The 20,477-nt window shown below is 57.6% G+C and overlaps 1 protein-coding gene across 4 annotated transcripts; it reads right to left on the minus strand.

The window, feature by feature from the left end:
* Nucleotides 1–1,727: 1,727 nt before the first annotated feature.
* LOC108522822 (SH3 domain and tetratricopeptide repeat-containing protein 1-like) lies at nt 1,728–16,930 on the minus strand. 4 transcript variants are annotated; one of them, XR_001883612.1, is made up of 4 exons: nt 16,710–16,930; nt 10,754–10,953; nt 4,394–4,551; nt 1,728–1,853 (listed from the first exon to the last, which is right to left on the minus strand). XR_001883612.1 is itself a non-coding variant. In XM_017863262.1 (4 exons), the coding sequence occupies exons 2-4, from the start codon at nt 10,923–10,925 to the stop codon at nt 1,807–1,809; spliced, it is 294 nt and encodes a 97-aa protein (XP_017718751.1). In that variant the 5' UTR covers nt 10,926–10,953; nt 16,710–16,924; the 3' UTR covers nt 1,728–1,806. The 4 variants fall into 4 exon arrangements, 1 of the variants encoding a protein (XP_017718751.1); XR_001883614.1 differs by lacking the exon at nt 16,710–16,930 and adding an exon at nt 15,017–16,029; XM_017863262.1 differs by having other exon boundaries at nt 4,394–4,468; nt 16,710–16,924.
* Between the last annotated feature and the right edge of the window lie 3,547 nt (nt 16,931–20,477).

The raw sequence follows: 20,477 nt of genomic DNA on the forward strand, positions 1-20,477 counted from the left end.
CGCCTCCCCCTCAGCACTCCACCTGCCTTATCCCCCACACACCAGTGACCACCTGTTCTCCCCACCTAAGCTGGTTCCTGTTCGGCTGTGCTCTCAGCCCTGAGTGGCCCCAGCCCCACCTGCAGCATCAACTCCGATTTCCATCTCCCCAGCCAGCATCCCCTCTCCTCTGATTTCTATTCATCAGTGTTGATAGGCATATGAAAAATAACAGCAGCTAACACAGCTCTTCCGACTCGGAAAGTATGTGTCACAGGGTACTATCTCCATTTGAGACAAAAAATAGGCCGGGCGCAGTGGCTCACGCCTGTAATCCCAGCACTTTGGGAGGCTGAGGCGGGCAGATCACGAGGTCAGGAGATCAAGACCCTCCTGGCTAACCCGGTGAAACCCCGTCTCTACTAAAAAATACAAAAAATTAGCCGGGCGAGGCTAGGTGGCGGGCGCCTGTAGTCCCAGCTACTCGGGAGGCTGAGGCAGGAGAATGGCGTGAACCCGGGAGGCGGAGCTTGCAGTGAGCCGAGATCACGCCACTGTACTCTAGCCTGGGCGACAGAGCGAGACTCTGTTTCAAAAAAGAAAAAAGAAAAAAAAAAGAGAGACAAAAAATAAGGCCCTGTTTCTTTCTTTTCTATTCTTTTCTTTTCTTTTTTTTTTAAGAGATGAGGTCCCACTCTGCCGCCCAGGCTGGAGTGCAGTGGCACAATCATGGTTCATTGCAGCCTCAACTTCCTGGACTCAGGTAATCCACCCATTTTGCCCTCCCACTGGTGTGCACCATCACACCTGGCTAACTTTTTTATGTTTTGTAGAGACGAGGTCTCCCTATGTTGCTAAAGCTGGTCTTGAACTCCTGGGCTCAAGTGATCCTCCTTCCTCATTCACCCAAAGTGCTAGGATTATAGGTGTGAGCCACCATGTCCCGCTGAAGGCCCCATTTCTCATCCAAGGTCTGACCTCTGTAAGTGGCTCAGCTGAGATTCAAACCCAGAGCCAGCACACTGACTCAGTGTACCTGTGCCCGACATCACGCACCACAGCCCCACGTGTCGAGCAGGTACTATGTGTCCAACACCCTGCAGGTGCTTGGTGTGAGTTAATCACATAACCCTCAAGTCAGCTCCTAGGGACGTAATTTTAAGCATCCCCAGTATGTGGCTGAGGAAGCAGGGTTCATAGAGGCTGAGAGGCACCAGCCAAGGCCAGGCTGGTTCAACCCCAGTCAGTGGTGGTAATGCTCAGCCCAGCTCCCAAGCCCCCGGCCCTCAGCCATGGGGAGGTCTGCCAGGCCCAGACACACCCTGTGCCAGCCTCCCCAGAACGCTGGTATGTGCAGAGGCCCGCAGGATGCTGGCTTTGTCGCCAGGAAAAAAATAGTAAGACTAACTTCACGCTTGTCCTTAACTCCCCATCAAAGAGACTTTGACACTCCCTGCGAGTGGAAGACAGGGGGAGAAAGTGACCGCTCGAGGTCCCCTGTGCTGGGGCTGTGGGAGAGTAGAGGGGACGATCACAGTGCCCCCCACGAAGCAAGTGGGAGAAACAACGCTTCGCCATCCCCTGGGTATCACAGCCTCCCCTCCCTCCAAGGCCACCACTCTCTTGAGTGGCTCTTGCTCTCTGAGGCCTGTGTCCTCTGTCCCCGGTCTCAGACACTGCACCTCAGTCCCTCCCTGCCCCCAACTCCAGCTCCCATCCCTGCCCATGCCCCAGAAGGCTACTCACCCTGAGCACGCAGGCCATCTCCCGGCTGTCATTCTCCAGCAGGCGGAGCTGGCCCCGGAGGGTCTGCTGTAGGCCGGGTTCCTATAGCCCGCTCTTCCTCCACACAGCCAGCAGCTGCAGGGTCAGGTCTGGAGGGGCAGATGGAGAGTGGGCAGCTGGTCTAACCTGGGCTGAGAGGTCTGTGGGACACTGTACTCCCCCTGCCAGCCTCCAACCCACACACCTGACCCCGAAGGCCTGGGCAGTGGGCTCCTGGGGAGCCCAAGCCCTGGGTTTAGATCTCAACCTTGCCCCACCCCTAAAAAGGCCTTGGACCGCTGCTTAGCTCCCAGCCTGTTTCCTTCGGGATGAGTGCCTGTCCTATGGAGTGGTGGAGACAAGTGGACTCATGCAGGCCAGGCCGGCACAGCAACCACTGCACACAGATGGTCTCTCCTCCCTGTCACTGTGACCTCCAACCCTTCCCCTCAGTGCCCTTCCCCTAGAGGGTTGCTGCGTCGGAACCTGCGGGCACAGGACCTGGACAGTTGCATTTAGCAAGTTCCTCTTCCACCCCCATGGTGACTGTAAGGTGGGGAGTCTGGGACCATGGGGGCACCCACCTCCAGCAAACACCCCACAAGCACCTTGGAAACCTCAGTTCCGCCTCCCTAAGCCAGCTCCTCTCCACTTCTCAGAGACAGAGGGCCCCCACCCCTGCTCGGATCAATGACACCTCCCACTCACACACCACATCAGCCACCAGCAACCCCGTGGGCTCCACCCCCCACCCCACACCTGCCCCTATCCTGGTTCCGAGCCTTGACAGGTCTGACCTGGGCAGCTGTCCACACCTGGCCCTCCCTCCCATCTGTCCCCTGATCTGTGCAGAGCCACTGAGACCCCATGATGGCACGGTCCGACCCATCACCCCTGCTCTGGGCCGTTCCTGTGGCACCATCCAGCGGAACCTTCCACAGGGGTGGGCGTGGGCTCTGTCTGGTGGGTCCCATTCGGGGGCCAACCGCCACGGGGGCCACGGAGCTCCTGAGATCCACTCCCCTCCTCAATGTCTGAGGTTGGCAATTTCCCACTAGAATCCAGGCTCCCGGGGCTGTGACCCCATCTGCCCTGTGCACTATCCCTCCCAGTGCCTGGAAACACAGAGAAAAAAGACTTCCTGATCCTCCAGGATAAGACTCCTCCCCAGATCTCTAGGCAGTGTCATTCCAGGGGCTTTGGCCTCTACAGAGCCAACGAGAGAAGTGGGGGAGAGGGGGAAGAGAATGAGTAGTAGAAGGTGAGAAGGAGAGCAGGGAGAGGGGAGAAACTGGGACGGGAGAGGGAAGGAGAAGGGAGAAAACAGGGGCGGGGGTAGAGAGGGACAGAGAGGAAAGAAGCCAGGAGGGGGAAAGGGAGGGAGGGGGAGAAAATGGGAGGGGGNGAAGGAAGGAAAGCTGGAGAGACAGACGGAAATGAGACAGAGGCAGAGACGGATTCTCACACCTTTGAATAACCTTGAAGCACCTGCCTGAGAGTTTTCTGCTAGGGGACCCTTGAGCAAACACCCTCACCAGCTATGGGGGAAGGGCCAATCTGGACACTTCTAGAATCTGGAATCCACTCCCCCAACAGGAGACACCAGTCCATCATTCCACAGTGGTTCCTGAGCTGCGATGGCCTGAAGTTCCTGCTCCCATAAGAGGGTGGGCATTGCATTATCCCTTTTTTGTTGTTTTTTTTTCAGAACAGAGTCTCGCTCTGTTGCCCAAGCTGGAGTGCAATGGCGTGATCTCGGCTTACTGCAACCTCTGCCTCCTGGGGTCAAGTGATTCTTCTGCCTCAGCCTCCAAGTAGCTGGGATTACAGGCGTGTGCCAGCTAATTTTTGTATTTTTAGTAGAGATGGGGTTTCTCCATATGGGCCAGGCTGATCTTGAACTCCTGACCTCAAGTGATCCACCTGCCTCAGCCTCCCAAAGTGCTGGGATTACAGGCATGAGCCACCGCACCCAGCCTGCATTTTCAAATTCTAAATAACCTGTCCTATTGCCTAATGCATCCTGGTCATCCCAAGTGGCCACCAGCAGTGCTGACCACACAAAAGCAAGTCAGAGGACAGTCGGGCATCACAGCAAAGGTGAAAAGCCAACATGGATGCTGGGGTCTCCATTCCTCCCCAGCTGCGGGTCGGGGGGTCTCCAGGGTAAGGGGCTTTTTAACATCTCCACAGCCCACAACTTCCTGGGCCCCCTCTGTGGGCTCTGCTCCCCAGCCCAGGGCTGCCTCCCTCCACCCGTGCCCTGCGGAGATCCCATCCCTGGGAAGCCTGTGCCTGGATGCCTCGCACCACAACGCAGAAGAGGGTCCTTTCACCTACTTCTTACCATATGGCACCTGCAAAGCCCCTCCCCACGGTGTCACCCACGCAGCCCCCAGGACCCGTGTCCCCTGTTTGTTCAGATGCATACAGGGAAGCCTAAGGGAGCCTCCAGGGGCTATGTCCCCCTCTGGGTGCAGGACCTGGGCATCCGCATTTAACAAGCCCCTCTTTCTATTCCTACCATGATTTTAAGGCGGGAAGTCTGAGGCCACACATTGAGAAGCCCTGGGTTAGACTCTTGGATGCCCAGGGAGCACCACAGCCCAGATTTGAACCTGAATCCCTGTGTGGGGCGCAGGATGTTTACCTGTGGGATAAGCCCCCATCTGCCAGGGAGGGGTGTCAGCGGCCAGCCCTGCCACACGGGCGGGAGAAGCCTCATCTGCAACACAGCAGGTTCCCAGGATTAGGGGAGACCAAGCAAATGCCTGGCTCCCCTGAAGGCGCCAAACGCTCCAGGTCTTTCTGCAAGAAAAGAGGTGAGTTCTGTCTTGCACAAGCCACCTTTCCCACAGCTACCTTCCTCCAGTCTCCCCAGAGCCCAGCAAGGAGGGAAGCTGCCTGCATTTCCCAGTGTGCTATGATAAGCTGCCCCACACTCAGAAGATTAAGACCACACGACCCGTAGGACCCCACTGCTCTGAAGTTCCAATGGGCCTCACAGAGCTAAAGTGAGCGTGTGGACAGGGCCCTGTTCCTCCCAGGGGCTCTGGGGAGTATCTGCTCCTCGCCCTCAAGAGGCCACACACGTCCCTCGGCTTTTGGCCGCCACTTCTACTTCCGCTTTGTCACTGCATCTCCTTTTCTGCCTCTCCCTCCTGCCTTCCTCCTACAAAGGCCCTGTGATTCCATGGAGGGCCCATCGGAGCATCCGGGATCCTCTCCATCTCGAGATCCTTGCCTTTGATGACATCTGCAAAGTCCTTTTCGCTGAATGAGGTAATGCAGGCATAGGTCCTGGGCATAAGGACGTGGGCATTTTTGGGGGACTTTATCTTGCCACCCACAGATGGGCTCAGCCTCACAGCTTGTGCAGGTGGGAGCTGGGACATGGACCCCTACTGGCTGTTCGGTTCCCTGCTGGGGGTCACCCCTCTGGCCATTGGTCCTGCAGGGTTTGCATTTTGGCCTGGGCACTTCATCTTTGTCCTGTGCAGTTTCTCTATCCAGGCCTCAGGATCTAGGGGGATCTGATTAGGAAAACCTGCAACTGCAGCAGAGAGTAGTGAACTTCTGTATGGCCAGTCTTCACAGCCTCCTAGACGTCTCACTCAGAGCTCTGGGCGCAGCTCAGCCACAGTGGTCTTGGGCCTTGCATCGGCCAGGTGATAGTGTTCACTTCACATCAGCATTTGCTGACCACCTGCAGTGGTGTACGCTTGCCCTGTGTGGCCAGAGCCCATTCTTAGGCCTCACTTACTCTGCAGCCCCAGCCCAAGCCCAGAGCTAGGCATGCAGCAAAGACTCAGAAATGTCTCAAACGGGCCGGGCGCAGTGGCTCACATCTGTAATCCCACCACTTTGGGAGGCTGAGGCAGGTGGATCACGAGGTCAGGAGTTCGAGACCAGCCTGGCCAACATGGTAAACCCCATCTCTACTAAAAATAGAAAAATCAGAAAGGCAAGGTGGCGCATGCCTATAGTCCCAGTTACTCTGGAGGCTAAGGCAGGAGAATCGTTTGAACCCAGGAGGCGGAGGTTGTAGTGAGTCGAGATCGCAACATTGCACTCCAGCCTGGGCGACAGAGCGAGACGCCGTCTCAAAAACAAAAAAGAAATGTCTCAAATGGAAAGAAGCGTGTGTTGCTCAGATCTCGGCTGCATTGGTTGATGCACCTGACAGCTGTAACCGAAACATACCCCGTGGATGCCCCCGTGGACTAAAAAGAACGTGTGCTCAGACTTTCGTGCTACAGAATCCAGCAGCAGCCAGCCTGGAGATTCACTCCCTGTGTGAAGAAGATCTGAGCCCCTGGCTCATCTCAGGGAATGCAGGCCATGCAGATCCTGCCCCTTTGTTTGGAAGGGTTGGATGAGGGTTGCCAGGTGGAGGATGGTAGAGGGAGGGTGCTAAGGGAAAATGCTATATCAACTGCATGCTTTTTTACAGGAGGCCTGTCCAGCCCGCCACTGTGAAGTCCTCTCAATCAACCCTATGTCATGGTCGCCGGCTCTGGGTCTCCCCTTCAGCCTCTTGAACAAGGTGCCGTCCCTGTTGAAGTTGATAGGTGTCCGGCCCAACAGCTTCTAAACATCATCCTCCAGTTCAGAAGCCAGGGCTCCTTGGAGACCCAGCCGATCCCAGGGCTGTGGCAGGGAAAGTGCAGGATGAGCCCGGAACATCTCATGTCCCAGAAAGTGAGGACGCACCCACTGAGTGATGTAGACACATGGAAAACCCAAATCGAGGGTGATCTGAATGATGAAATAGGTAATGATGTATACAGTCTGGAGACTCGATTAAAGATGTGTGAGCCTACGCTGAATTAAATCAGTGGATACCTGGGGAGCAGAACAGCTCTTCCTTGCAGTTGAAAACTGATTGCTGAATGGAGAAGGCTTGCCTCATTAGACAGTCACCACCTGGCAGCCTCTGTCGCAAGGACTATTTCAGCCAGGCCAGCCCATGATGAGACAGTAGAGCTTCAGGAGTTTGACAAGGAACAGGATATTCACCCAGTTTCAGAGTGTCATCCCCCCAGTTACTTACTAACTGCGGAGGGGAGAAAAATAACCATGCAGTGGGGAGAACTGGCAGCTGCCCCTTCCCCAAGGGACCAAAATTAGCATCACCAGCCAGAGACTAATGGACATCGCCTGCACTGAAGAAACATTGCTTCTGCGGGATTCCTGCCCAAATCCCTAATGTGATCGTGAAGAAATATTAGCTGCACTCGAATCGAGGGACATTCTACCAAGATCCAAACTGTGTCTTCAAAACAGCAGCCTCCAGATTAAAAGGTACCTCAGAGAGGTCGCATCAGAATACAAGGTGTGACCCAGGAATATATATACATATTTTTTTTGCTATAAAGGATATTATTGGGGCAAATGGCAAGATCTGAATGAGGCCTGTAGATGAGGTGATGGTGTTATTAAAACCAGGAAATGAACATTGAAATAATTACAATGTGGTTATGTAAGAGAACGTCCTGGTTTTAGGAAATATGGACACCTTTTAGGATGAAGGGGCATCATGTCTGCCATTTACTCCCAAAAGGATCAGAAGAAAATCACACACACACAGACACACACAAAGTAAAAGTCACAAAATGTGAACATTCAAGGAATCTGGGTGTGGGCAAATGGAATTATCTGCACTATCTNGCGTGCAGTGGTGTGCGCTTGCCCTGTGTGGCCAGAGCCCATTCTTAGGCCTCACTTACCCTGCAGCCCCAGCCCAAGCCCAGAGCTAGGCATGCAGTGAGGACTCAGAAATATCTCAAACGGGCCGGGCGCAGTGGCTCACGCCTATAATCCCAGCACTTTGGGAGGCTGAGGCAGGTGGATCACGAGGTCAGGAGTTCGAGACCAGCCTGGCCAACATGGTAAACCCCGTCTCTACTAAAAATAGAAAAATTAGCCAGGCAGGGTGGCGCATGCCTGTAGTCCCAGTTACTCGGGAGGCTGAGGCAGGAGAATCGCTTGAACCCGGGAGGCGGAGGTTTTAGTGAGTTGAGATCACAACATTGCGCTCCAGCCTGAGCGACAGAGTGAGACGTTGTCTCAAAAACAAAAATGTCTCAAATGGAAAGAAGCGTGTGTTGCTCAGATCTCGGCTCCGTTGGTTGATGCACCTGACAGCTGTAACCGAAACACACCCTGTGGATGCCCCCGTGGGCTAAAAAGAACGTGTGCTCAGACTTTCGTGCTACAGAATCCAGCAGCAGCCAGCCTGGAGACTCACTCCCTGTGTGAAGAAGATCTGAGCCCCTGGCTCATCGCAAGGAATGCAGGCCATGCAGATCCTGCCCCTTTGTTTGGAAGGGTTGGATGAGGGTTGCCAGGTGGAGGATGGTAGAGGGAGTGTGCTAAGGGAAAATGCTATTTCAACTGCATGTTTTTTTACAGGGGGCCTGTCCAGCCCGCCACTGCTGAACCACCCTGTATGGAAGTCCTCTCAATCAACCCTATGTCACGGTCGCCGGTTCTGGGTCTCCTCTTCAGCCTCTCGAACAAGGTGCTGTCCCTGTTGAAGTTGATAGGTGTCCGGCCCAACAGCTTCTAAACATCATCCTCCAGTTCAGAAGCCAGGGCTCCCTGGAGACCCAGCCGATCCCAGGGCTGTGGCAGGGAAAGTGCAGCATGAGCCCGGAACATCTCATGTCCCAGAAAGCGAGGATGCACCTACTGAGTGATGTAGACATAATGGAAAACCCAAATCTAGGGTGATCTGAATGACGAAATAGGTAATGATATATACAGTCCGGAGACTCGATTAAAGATGTGTGAGCCTACGCTGAATTAAATCAGTGGATACCTGGGGAGCGGAACAGCTCTTCCTTACACTTGAGAACTGATTGCTGAATGGAGAAGGCTTGCCTCATTAGACAGTCACCGCCTGGCAGCCTCTGTCGCAAGGACTATTTCAGCCAGGCCAGCCCATGATGAGACAGTAGAGCTTCAGGAGTTTGACAAGGAACAGGATATTCACGCAGTTTCAGAGTGTCGTCCCCCCAGTTACTTACTAACTGCGGAGGGGAGAAAAATAACCGTGCAGTGGGGAGAACTGGCAGCCGCCCCTTCCCCAAGGGACCAAAATTAGCATCACCAGCCAAAGACTAATGGACATTGTCTGCACTAAAGAAACATTGCTTCTGCAGGATTCCTGCCCAAATCCCTAATGTGATTGTGAAGAAATATTAGCTGCACTAAAATCGAGGGACGATCTACAAAGATCCAAACTGTATCTTCAAAACAGCAGCCTCCAGATTAAAAGGTACCTCAGAGAGGTCGCGTCAGAATACAAGGTGTGACCCAGGAATATATATACATATTTTTTTTTTTTTTTGCTATAAAGGATATTATTGGGATAAATGGCAAGATCTGAATGAGCCCTATAGATGAGGTGATGGTGTTATTAAAACCAGGAAATGAACATTGAAATAATTACAATGCGGTTATGTAAGAGAACGTCCTGGTTTTAGGAAATATGGACACCTTTTAGGATGAAGGGGCATCATGTCTGCCATTTACTCCCAAAAGAATCAGAAGAAAATCACACACACACAGACACACACACACACGAGTACACACACAAAGTAAAAGTCATAAAATGTGAACATTTAAGGAATCTGGTGGGTGTGGGCAAATGGAATTATCTGCACTATTTCTTGCCACCTTTGATGTCTATCTGAAATTGCCCAGAGAAGACAAGGAGGTGAAGGAGCTGAGGAGCCCCACCCCAAGCCAGCTTTCCCTCGGCCCATCCAGCCTAAGCAGGCAGAGTTTCCTCAGCTCCCCTCCGCTGGGCCCACAGAGATTCGCTCCAGGCAAAGGCGATGCCACAGTGCTTTGCTGAGCCTCTGGAGGAAGAAACAGCCAGCCACTCAGGGCAAAGGCTTCCAACTCCCGCCACTCCCGTTCCCAGAGGCTCCCAGCTCCTCCCTGGGCCCGGCGGCTCTGTGGGAGGCTGGCCAGGGCCCTCCTGCTCTGTGCACTCATGGCCCTGGGCACGGCCCAGCCCCTTCCTTTCCGTGAGGCCTGCCCTGGAGGGAACGTGATTCCGTGGCCTGGTGGGCTCCCCAGGCCCAGGCCCCGCCCCAAACCTCTGAGCTGCCCTTCCTGGCCGGGCATGCCGGTGCCTGCAGACCACTCCCCTTTGTGATTCAGGGCAGGAGGCCATCGACCCCTTCCCATCTCCGCCCTCATGCGGAAGGGCAGGATTGCAGGTATAAAACACTCCCACACCCGGCTGTGAGCCAGGCGACAGCGTCTGAGGTTTCCACGTCCAAACACATCCTTCGTTCATCAATCCCTTGAACAGTGACGGAGCACCTACCATGTGCCAAGCCCTGGAGTCCTGAGGCAGGGACGTGGGCAGCTAAGAGGAGACCAGGCTGAGGCTGGACACTGGGAGGAGGCGGCCCGGGGAGGGGTCACAGCCGCAGCTGTCTCCGGCCCGGGAGAGGCTTGCAGGCCTTGGTGTCCCCTGCCTCTCCCCTCCTCCCCTTCAGGGTCTCAGGATGAGGGTCAGATGGGATCCTGGAGATCACCTAGGCCTCCCTTCAGGTTTCCCAGGGATTCAGGAGACTGGGCACGCGTCCTGGCTCGGCCGCTGACTGCAGGGTGGCCTGGCCTGGCCCTTCCCTCTCTGCACCTTGGGTGCCTCCTGGGGCATGAGGATGCCTCATCCTGAGGACTCTCAGGGGTTCCAAGGCCAAACCCATCAGACTGTTTCTGGAATGGTCTCTGAACGTGTGGGTTCAAATGCCCCTGTCTCGTTCTTTGCCAGTTTTGTTATCACTGACCTGTCCCTGGAAAAACACGAGCTGGGCTCTGGCCTCTCAAGTGACTCAGCGGGCACAGGGGCTCCAGTAAACACACGTGGGGGAAGGAAATGAGAAGTGATGGAGAGCAGACCCCAGCCCCAGCCCCAGCCCTTACCCCAGGAGGCCTGGAGGCGGACAGGGCAGGTGGGGTGGAGAAGTGGGTGGGATGGACTCACCGCCTCTCCCCGGTGCCTTGGCCTCCTCCGGCCCCGCTTTCTCCCAGCTCACAGAGGGCCTCATGGCCACCTTCCAGACACGATCCCGGCTGCTGCCCCCTCCTGAGGGTCCCACGGGACCCCTCCCCATGGGGGTCGGCTCCTCAGTGATCACAGCAGGGAGGTTCTCCATGACCCATGGAGACCTCACATGCCTGGCCCTGTGGACAGAGTGGGTGTGGTCAGGAGAGGCGGCCCCGACCAGAACCAGCACAGAGGCTGTGTCCAAGGCCGGGGTCCAGAGGAGAGAACGCCAGCGTTGCTGAGCGCCTGCGCCTTTCAGACCCAGCGGGCCCCTCACTGCAGCAGGTGACCATGTGTGGTATTGTGGTGGGCGTGATCCCGCACCGCTGCTGTGTCTCCTGCCCCATCTCGGGTGTGCTGTGCTCCCTTCCTCCACGGGGCCTCCTCTGGCTGGTTTTCTGCCTGGAGTCCCCTTCCCCGTTGAGGCAGAGCCCCTGGGTGCCTTGGGCCCCTCCTCAGGAGCCGGTCACTGCCTCTTTGCTGGGCCGTCATGCCTGACAGACCGTGCTCCCGGGACAGTGCTCCGTCGCCTGCCAGAAGACACAGAAGGACACAGAGTCCCCCTTACGGCGTCACATGCAGGCGCAGGGCCCATGGGGACGGGGGCCAGGGCCAGGGCTGAGGCACGCAGGGGACAAATCCCAGCTGTGGCCACAGGGATGGGGTCAGCCATGTCCTCCTCAGCTCCGGCCTCAGGCAGAGAGACTGACAAGCGGGGAGGACGGCAAGCACAGAGTCAGGACCCTGCTGTCTCTGCAGGGAGGGCTTGGTCATGGGGGCCTCACTGTTCTGATTGTGGGTGGAGAAAGGTCCACCCTGCCCCTCCAGAACGCCATGGCCAGGGCGGTTTTCAAGTCCAGAGCTTCGGGGAGATATGGGGATGCAGAGGAAGGAAAAGAGGTTCCGTCCATGCCTGATGTGTGGTGAGAAGGTTTTCCCTGCTGCTATCTAACGCAGGCTCCGCTGCCCCTCCTTGGTGAAATGTGAGGTGGGGAAGAAATAAGCCAGCGTCCCCTGCAGCTCCTGCCTCCCATCTCCCCGCCCCACAAGACATTGTGAGCAAACACTGGGACAGCTACGTGTGGACTCGTCCCCTTGCTCTTGGTTTGAAGCCCCCCCAGTGGCCAGCAAACATCCTCTCTGCAGGCAGAGCGTGGAGAACCGGGGCAGCTACGCCTCTGACCTCTGTCTGGGGGCAAAAGTACAAGTCTGGCCTCCTGCTGTCCCGTCACCCCTTTTGTGGTGGACGCTTGGGAACAAGGCACCCAGGGCTTGCCAGGGCCTCTGTCCGGGCCTCAGAGCCCTGATGGGCCCACCAGGCTGGGGCCTGCCAGTGGCCAGGACAACCCCCAGAGCCTCCTGTCCTTGTCCCCATCTCCCACTTCCACCCTGGTCTCCGGGCAGGGAATGTGGCAGGGAACTGGGAGGCAAACCGGGCAGCTATTGGGGGTGCGTGGGGTCTGTAGTCAGGGACACAGGACGAGGCTGTGAAGGGGAGGCAGGAGGCCCGGGACATCCAGCACCCAGGAAAGGCAGAGAGGCACCCCTGGGGGCTTCAAGCCAGGAGCAGGGGGTCGAGTCCACACGTAGGAAAATCTGTCCCAGTGTTTGCTCAGAATGTCTCGCAGGGGCGGAGAAATCAGAAGCAGGAGCTGCAGGAGTGCTGGGCTTATTTCTTCCCCACCTCAATTTTTCACCAAACAGGGGCAGCTGAGCCTGCATCAGACAGCAGCACGGAAAATCTCACCACACATCAAACACAGACAGAGCCCGGCTTCCTTCCCCAGCACCCCCAGCCCTCCCGCAAGGCTCTGAGCCTGAAAACCCAGAGGCGGTCAAGACTGACCTCAGGACTCCCAAGACAGTGGGTGTCAACTGGCACACCTCCCACTGCCAGATGCCTTGGCCCAGCAACCCCAAGGAAGGCCTACCTCCCCAGTACACAGATGGGGAAACTGAGGCTCTGAAGGGTCAGGCAATTCTCCCGCCTGTGCGCACTTGCACCCGCACACCCGTCAGACCAAAGCAGAAGCGCACACTGCAGCTGCCATCCCTGCTGCCTTTTCCCCACCCGTGAGCACCTCCCTCCATCCCTGCATTGCTCTCGGCTCTGGCCACCACTGCGGCATCAGGTCCCTTCACAGAGGCTGCTCCCCAAGAGGCAGCTCCCCTGTAACATTTAGTACAGAACGAGGAAAACCTCATGGGGGGTGAGTTGGCTGCAGGCAGGGACAAGTGGGTGTCCTGTAAGCCCAGCCATCACCCCTGCCCCCATGGCTGTGGCTGTCACCCTGAGAACCGGCCACCCAGGCCCCAGCTCACTGCACACTTTGGGCTCCATCAGCACAGCAGGGGCAGGAGGAGCCCACCGTCTAAAGTCTTTGGTTTCAACCACCACCACCCACCCCTGTGCTGTGCCAGCTCTGAGCCGGCCAGTGGGAACACAGAGGGAGGAAGACCCAGACCTGCTAAGTTGACAATTTAGACAGAATAGCGATGGTTTCATGAGGCAGGTTCTATGAGGCATAGAGAGGGTCCTCTAGCCCTGGCCGAGGAGGGAATCTCACAGTCAGGGAAGGCTCCCTGGGGACCTCTGACCGCAGGGCCTCAGCCAGACCAGCCCCGGGCCAGCAAGGCTTGCAGAGGCGACAGCTCCTGGCTGTGAAGTGGCCCCAGCACACACCCTCCCACCTGCACACCTGCTCCAACTGTAACCTGATTGGTCAGTTTGTGGCCAAATCCTTCCCACCCCCCAACCACCTCTGAGGGGCACGGACCGGGACCTCTGGGGCCAGGAATGGTGAATCAAGAGACATGTGACGCCAAGAGGCACCCAAGAGACCCTTCAGGGAAACTGCTCGCCCAGGAGTGGGAGCAGGGTGCAGCCTGTAAGACTTGCTTTCCAAAGGAGGAAGCGTGCGTGAAACTGCGGACACGGAACATGGCCTCACTGATCAAATGCCTTGTGCACCCTGGGGCCTTCACCCTCCCTGTTCCCACGTCCTGGGACCCTGGTCACGCCTGGAGAGCTTTGGGCACCTTCGGGGACAGCGCGGGACGTTCCGGCTGCCCTCGCCCAGCCTCAGACTTTGCTTTCTCCTCCTTGCTTTGCAGGACTGCGGTCCTGGCACCTGTGGCTGCCTGTGCCCACCACCTGGCCCCGGGTCTGTGGCAGCACCAGAAAGCCCGTGCCTGCGAGGCCAGGCTGCCTTCCCATCTCATCTCCGGAAGCACATGGAGGGGTCTCAACAAAGCGCTGGAGTCCACTCCCTGGGCATGCGAGCTTCCTGGTTTAGGGGCTCTTTTGCTCCCAACGCCTGACCTCTGGGTCTTCGTCCTCCCATCTCTGCCTCTTTGTCCCTCAGGAGCCAGGTCTCGTGTCCCTGTAAGCAGAGCAGGAGTCCCAGCAGCCTTTCTGCATCCACTGGCTGATGCCCGGGACACCTGCCTGCCTCCCAGTCCACCTCCCCCTGGGTTAGGAACGGGCCTGTTCGAAATGGCATCCAGGGCTTCTATGGGCCTGGCACACAGCCGGTGCTCAGAGACAGTCTCCTGAGAAAAGGAAGGCTCCTCAGGCTCAGGGAATTTCCCACCTGCTGTTACAACCCTAAGCGTGGGGTTCCTGTGCAGAGCCTGGCGATGAGGAAGTGAGTTCCATCTCCGCAGCATCCCCTCCCTCAGCCCTGCAGGCCCAGCCACCACTGCACAAGCAGAGGCCCCAGCCACGGGTAGGTGTTGATGCTCCCAGGGGTCAGCTCACCGAGCTGGGGGACCACCAAGCAGCCTGCAGGACTCTCTCCTTCCTGCCTTTATCCTGTTTGTTCAGTTTATCATCAGGACAAACCCTTGGAGGGCCCTGGATGGGTCAGAACAGGCCCCAGCCCCAGGCCAGCCTCCAGCCCCAGGGGAAGGGTGGAGTTTGGCTCCAGAACATGGAGACGTGGGGCCAAACCCTGGTTTCTGGGAGACCTCTCCATGCCTCAATTTACTGAGCCAGAAAATGAGAATGAGCACGCATACCGCACAAGTGGGTCGAGTGGGTTAAAGGGACAGTGCTCCTGGTCCACAGAGTTTGGTGAATGTGGGTTGAAAGAAGGAGGGAGAGGGCTTGGGCCGGCCCTGAACGGGTTTGGGAAGCTTTGGCCAAGCTTTCGCCAGGCTGTTACTGAACAAATACTTCTAGGGCCATTGAGACCTCACCTATGCCACCAAGCACCTCTGGAGGGTTGACTTGTCACCTCGCATCCTGGAGTGACACTGTCCTTTCAAAATTCATGCCCACGGGAACCTCAGAATGGGGCCTTATTTGGAAATGGTCTGTGCAGATGAAGTGACCTTTACTTAAGATGAGGGTGTTCCAGATGAGGATGGCCCTCAATCCAGTGCCTGGTGTCCCTGTGAGTAAAACAGAAGACGCGGAGGCACACAGAGGAACCGGAGAGGAGGCCACATGACCACCAGGGCGGAGAGTGGACTGATGTAATCACAGCCAAGGAGCACCCGGAGCCACAAGGAGCCGGAAGAGGCAGGGAGGAGCCGCCCCAGGAGCCTTCTGAGGGACACCTTGAGTTCGGAATTCCGACCTCCAGAGCTGCGAGAGAACATGACCAAGAGGGCTCTGTCATGCGCTTTGGCAGCACGGGAAACCAGCGCACCCGTGCACTCCTGGGCCCTGCCTTCCTCTTCTGTGTTGTGCAGCCATCCTCACTCATGTTGCTGGAAGAGTGAGCGATGTCTCCATGCATAAAACACTGGCCCAGCGCCCGACACAGGACACAGTTGTCATCGCTGTCACAACGGTGTCGACAGTCACATAATTATGACCGTCCAGGGTGCTCACAGCATCCTTGGCTCACCCGGAGGAGCGAGGCACCACCATGCCCCTTTCACAAATGAGCCATCAGCTGCGGTGACTCTGCCTGCCCAAGGTCACACAGCCAAGCAGCACAGGTGGGGTTGAACCCAGGCAGTCTGAGCCCAGGCCCCGCATACCCATCCTAAACCTAACCCTGACTTGGGCCCGGCCTTGCCTCCAGCCACAAGCTCAGCTGCGGTCCCGCTGCCTGGCACTGGGAGGCCACACCCTGAATGGCCGGCCCACATGTAGGCTGCCCCTGGCCCTGGCCGACGCTGCTAACTCCCCCCAGTGTCACTTTGCTATTCATCTCATTTGAGCCTGTCAACGGCAAAAGGTCGGAAACTCCCGCTTCACAGACAGGGCAGGGCTCCCAGGGCTCCTGGGGAATCACGCACAGGCCCACAGGGGGTCTCAGTGGTGTACACACACGGGACCACACGCCCCGGCACACCTGCAGTTGAAGGCTGGGCCCAGGCCCCCCCTGGAATTTTCAGGCTGGAGCCCCTGGTCCAGTCATGGGTCCATTTGGTTGTTGGAAAAGAGACCCAGGTGGCAGCGTCAGAGTGGCTGGTTACAGCCACCGTGGTGCCGGGTGAGGCTTAGAGGCACTGGGCTCGCCCTGGTGAGTCTGGCAGTGTGGCCTGAGCTAACCGGGGGCTGGGGTCACACCTGAGACCCGCTAGACTTGGAATCCAGCAACAGGCTGGCTCTGCTCCCAGACCCCCAGGGCTGCTCACACCAAAGGTCAGCATGGGGTCAGGCCAGGTCCCAGAAGCAAGAGTGCTTTGTCAAAGCTGAAATCATTGCCCGTAATCACTGCGGATTGGCACTGCCAGCACCTGTGAGCTCTGAGTGGGGTCTGCTGAGGGTGCCCCCGACCTCCCCGAGGCCCCCAGCTCGCAGTTTCGCTCCACCCCCATCTGAAACAGCTCAGAAAAGTCCTCAAGAAAGTGTAAAGATCCAACCGTGGCAAGACCCGCAGACAGCAGCCTGCTCGGCCAGTCCACGCCCCGCCTGCCCCGGAGCCCCCCATACCTGCGGCGTGCTCCTCGGGGGCAGCTCCCAGGCCTACAGGACCGTAGCACGCAGGCACCTGGTGGCCGCTCCTGGCCCAGCGCTGGCTGGCCCCACAGGGCTGTCTCCAGCTGGACGGAGCAGGCAGGGGCCGCCCACAGCGGGGCTGACTGCACAGCGGCCTCCGCCCCCTGCTTCCTGCCCTACTTCCTCCCTGCCCCTGAGGGCTGGTGACGGAGAGGCAGGCCCAGTGCGGCTGCACAGACACGGCAGCGGGTTGATCATTAGCTGTTTCCTGGACCGGCTCCAGGCCCTGTCCTGCCTGCTCGCTGCCCAGCCCCCAGGTTCTGTAGTAGAGGCCAGGGGCACCCAGTCCCCCGCCTAGGCTGGGATTGGGGAAGTCCACCAGCCACCCACCCTCCAGCCCTGCCAGCCTCAGCTCTGCTCTCTGTTCCTCTTCCACTTACTGCACACACACATATATGCATGCCTGCACACACACATGCCTGCACACACACACACGCATGTGCATGCAGACACACACACGTGCATGGGCACGCAGACTCATGAGCACAAGTGTGTACACACATAGGCACACATATGCACACAAACGCTCACATGCAGTTCCTTCCGTCTCCGCCTGGGTGCTGTCTGGGCCACTGGCTCCATCAATGGGAACACTTAGGGGAAGAGATGGGCCCCCTCCTCCTCGCTGCAAGCTCTCCTGGTTAACCTGGCCTGTCCCAACGGGCCTACCTCTTTACCTCCCCACACTGGTTCCAGGCCTGAGCCAGGTTTGAGAGCAGAAACCTCCCTGGCCAGGCGGACCCAAGGCCAAAGCACGGAATCTCACCCCTGCCCGCTGAGGAAGCCTGGCCTGGGCTCGTGTCAGCTCGGACAAGAGGCAGAACTGAACTCTGCTGGCCCCGCCTGTCTGCCTGCTCTGATGCCCTTGCCAACACAGGAGTATGAGCACCCACGTGGTGGATGTGGGCTGCTGGCTCCGGCCCAGCTCTAGGAAATGGGATTGGGAGGGATCCCTCCATCCTGTGCTGTGGTAGGTTGGTGCTTTACACACACCTGGTTTAATAAAACCAAGAATAATCGCTAAGTTAAATAGTAACATATCCATCTCACAGATAGGAAAACTAAGTCTCAGGGGGTAATGTGACATGCCCAAGGCCAGTGACCAGCTAGAAGATAAGAATGGAACCAGTTCTGACTGGTCCTGAGGGCTTTAGGGCTGGGATTTTCAAAGGCACTACTGACATTTGGGGTCGCATCCTTCTTTGCTGCAGGGCAGGGAGCTGTCCTGTGCACTGGAGGGTTTTAGCTGGTCCCTGGCCTCCACCCACTGGATGCCAGTAGCCCCCTCCTCTAATCATGACAGCCAAACAGCTCAGATATTGATCCCCTAGGGGTGAAGTTGCCCCAGGCTGAGAATTCCCACCCCAGGTGAGCTACTCAGGTCAAAGCCTCTCCCAGCCCACACCTGCGTCCTTCATCCTCACCCTCCCGTCCTGTTCACCTTTCTCTAATCACAAGCTCTGCCCAGGGGCTGCCGCTTGCCTCAAGTCCCTGCATCCTGCACGGCAAGCCCTAAAGTCACACCCTCCCTCCTCCTCACTGAGGCCAGGGCCTGGGAGCGGGGGTGCAGCTGCAGATGCCCATGCACATCCCCTCGCTGCCCCGAAAAGACGAAAAGACCTCGGGGAGGGCCCACATGAGGCCCAAGCCCCTTAGGGGCCCAGCCACCAGGCTCCCTGGGCCAGTCTGGCCAGGCCCCACTTTCCATGCCACCAGCATGCTCGGTGAGCACACGGTGGGTTGCGGGGGGAGGTTCAGAGGCACCAAAGGACACTTTCAGAGAGTCCCCAGTGGCAGCAATCTGAAAGTCTGACCTACAGGCAGAGGGGCAGCAGCTCCCAGACCAGCTCTTCTTCCCTGCAGGGATGCGGCTCCCCAGCCCTGGCTCGTCTGAGGAGGAAAATGGTGGTCTCTCCAGCCTCATTCAGGGGCAGTCACTCTGTCAGTTTTGTGGAGCTGCCACAACCAAGTGCCACAAACTGGGGACTCCAGACAGCAGAAATGTCATCTCTTACAGTTCTGGAGCCCAAAAGTCCAAAATCAAGCTGTGGGAAGGGCCCCACTCCCTCCGGAAGCTCCAGAGGAGGCCTCTTCCTGCCTGCTCCAGCCTCTGGAGCTCCACGTATGTTCTGCTGGAGGTTGCATTGCTCCAGTCTCTGCCTTTGTCTTCACCCAGGCGCCTCCTCTGTGTCTGTCTCCTCTTCAGTCTCTCCTAAGCGCCCTGTCACTGGATTTGGGGTCCACCTGAATAACCCAAGATGATCTCATCTACAGACCCTTCAGGAAATTACATCTGCAAAGACTCTTTTTCCAAATAAGGTCAGGTTCACAGGTTCAGGGTGGACATACCTTTTGGGTTCAGCTCGGTACATAAGCTGTGATGCAGGCCTGGGACAGTGGTTAGAAATAGTGGCCCCCAACCACAGCCCCTCAACCCCAGCAGCCTGCAGTCCCTCCAGCCTGGTGTCCTCCCGGCCCCCTCCTTGGGCCTTGGGGATGGATGCTACAAGGTCCGGGGACCCCATCCTGAAGCCCCTCCTGGACTCCAGCCCTCAGCACCCCACCCTTCCTTGCAGACACCTGCCGGCCCCATCTCCCACCTTCCTTCTCCCACCAAAGCTCAACTTTCATCCTGCCCAGCCCCCACCAGCTGGGAGCCTCTGTCCAGCTCCCTCTGCCTCCTGTCTCAGGGGACTGGGTAATGCTTCCATCTTTCACAAAGGTCCCGCTGTCACAAAGGTCCCGCTGCCGAAGCCCAGAGCACTTTGGGAGCTGGATTCTCCTGGCACCTTCCCTGTGGAATGGGTGCAACTCTGGGCACCCACCTCTCCTCCATTTGGGCTGCTTTCCTGGGTGAGTGGTCACCCCTGAGGCATCTGCTGCCCCAGTGCCCAGGACCTGTGGATGCCCACGGAAGCACTCAACATCACCACCCCGCCCCAGGTCTTCCTCTCCCTATGCCTCCACCAGTGCCATCTATAGCCTCTGTGGCTCCCTCCCCTGCTCAGTGCATCTTCTCCACCAGGGGCCACATTCACGCCTCGGGTCCAACACATCTGTCAACACAACCTCATGGAGTGGCCACTTCCTCTGAGTAGCCCTGGGGGTCAGGCAGGTGGGGATGTGAGATTCTGTGGCTGTGCCCTGAGTCATCATAAAGATTAAATTAGATTCGAGGACTTTTCTAACAAGCCAAGCACAGGTGCACAGCTCAGTTGCACTGAGATTCTGTGCCCACGCCGAGTTCTTTCCGTGGCCTTGGCCCAGCGAGGAGCACAGAGCAGCTGCACTTGACAGGCAGGTGGGGAAGAACCGACGTCCCTGGGAGGTCAGTGCCTCCTACCAGTGCCCTGGCCGCGTTGCTCCCACCACGGTTGGGGCTGCCTGTGCCCCTGCTCAGATGATGGCCCCAAGGGGCTGTGGAGAGAAGTGGGGAGTGGGCACCCAAGACCACCTGCATTAACTTGCTGCCTGCCTGTGGCACCTCCTCCCGGCCTCAGTTTCCCGTCTGTGACCTGAGACTCAAAGCAGGTGCCCCCAGTTCTCCAGCCTGCTCACACCTCTGCCCCTTCTCCAGAGTGGGCAGAACACTCCTCTCCTGGCCAGAGATGCTTGGCTTCCCCTGTGTTTTTCTGGAAGCTGCGTTGAAAAAAGCCCCCAGACGGGCTCCACATCCACACACAGGTCTGGAGACATTTCCTC

This window comes from Rhinopithecus bieti, unplaced genomic scaffold, assembly GCF_001698545.2.
Source record: "Rhinopithecus bieti isolate Rb0 unplaced genomic scaffold, ASM169854v2 scaffold_70400, whole genome shotgun sequence".
NCBI classification, from domain to species: domain Eukaryota; kingdom Metazoa; phylum Chordata; class Mammalia; order Primates; family Cercopithecidae; genus Rhinopithecus; species Rhinopithecus bieti.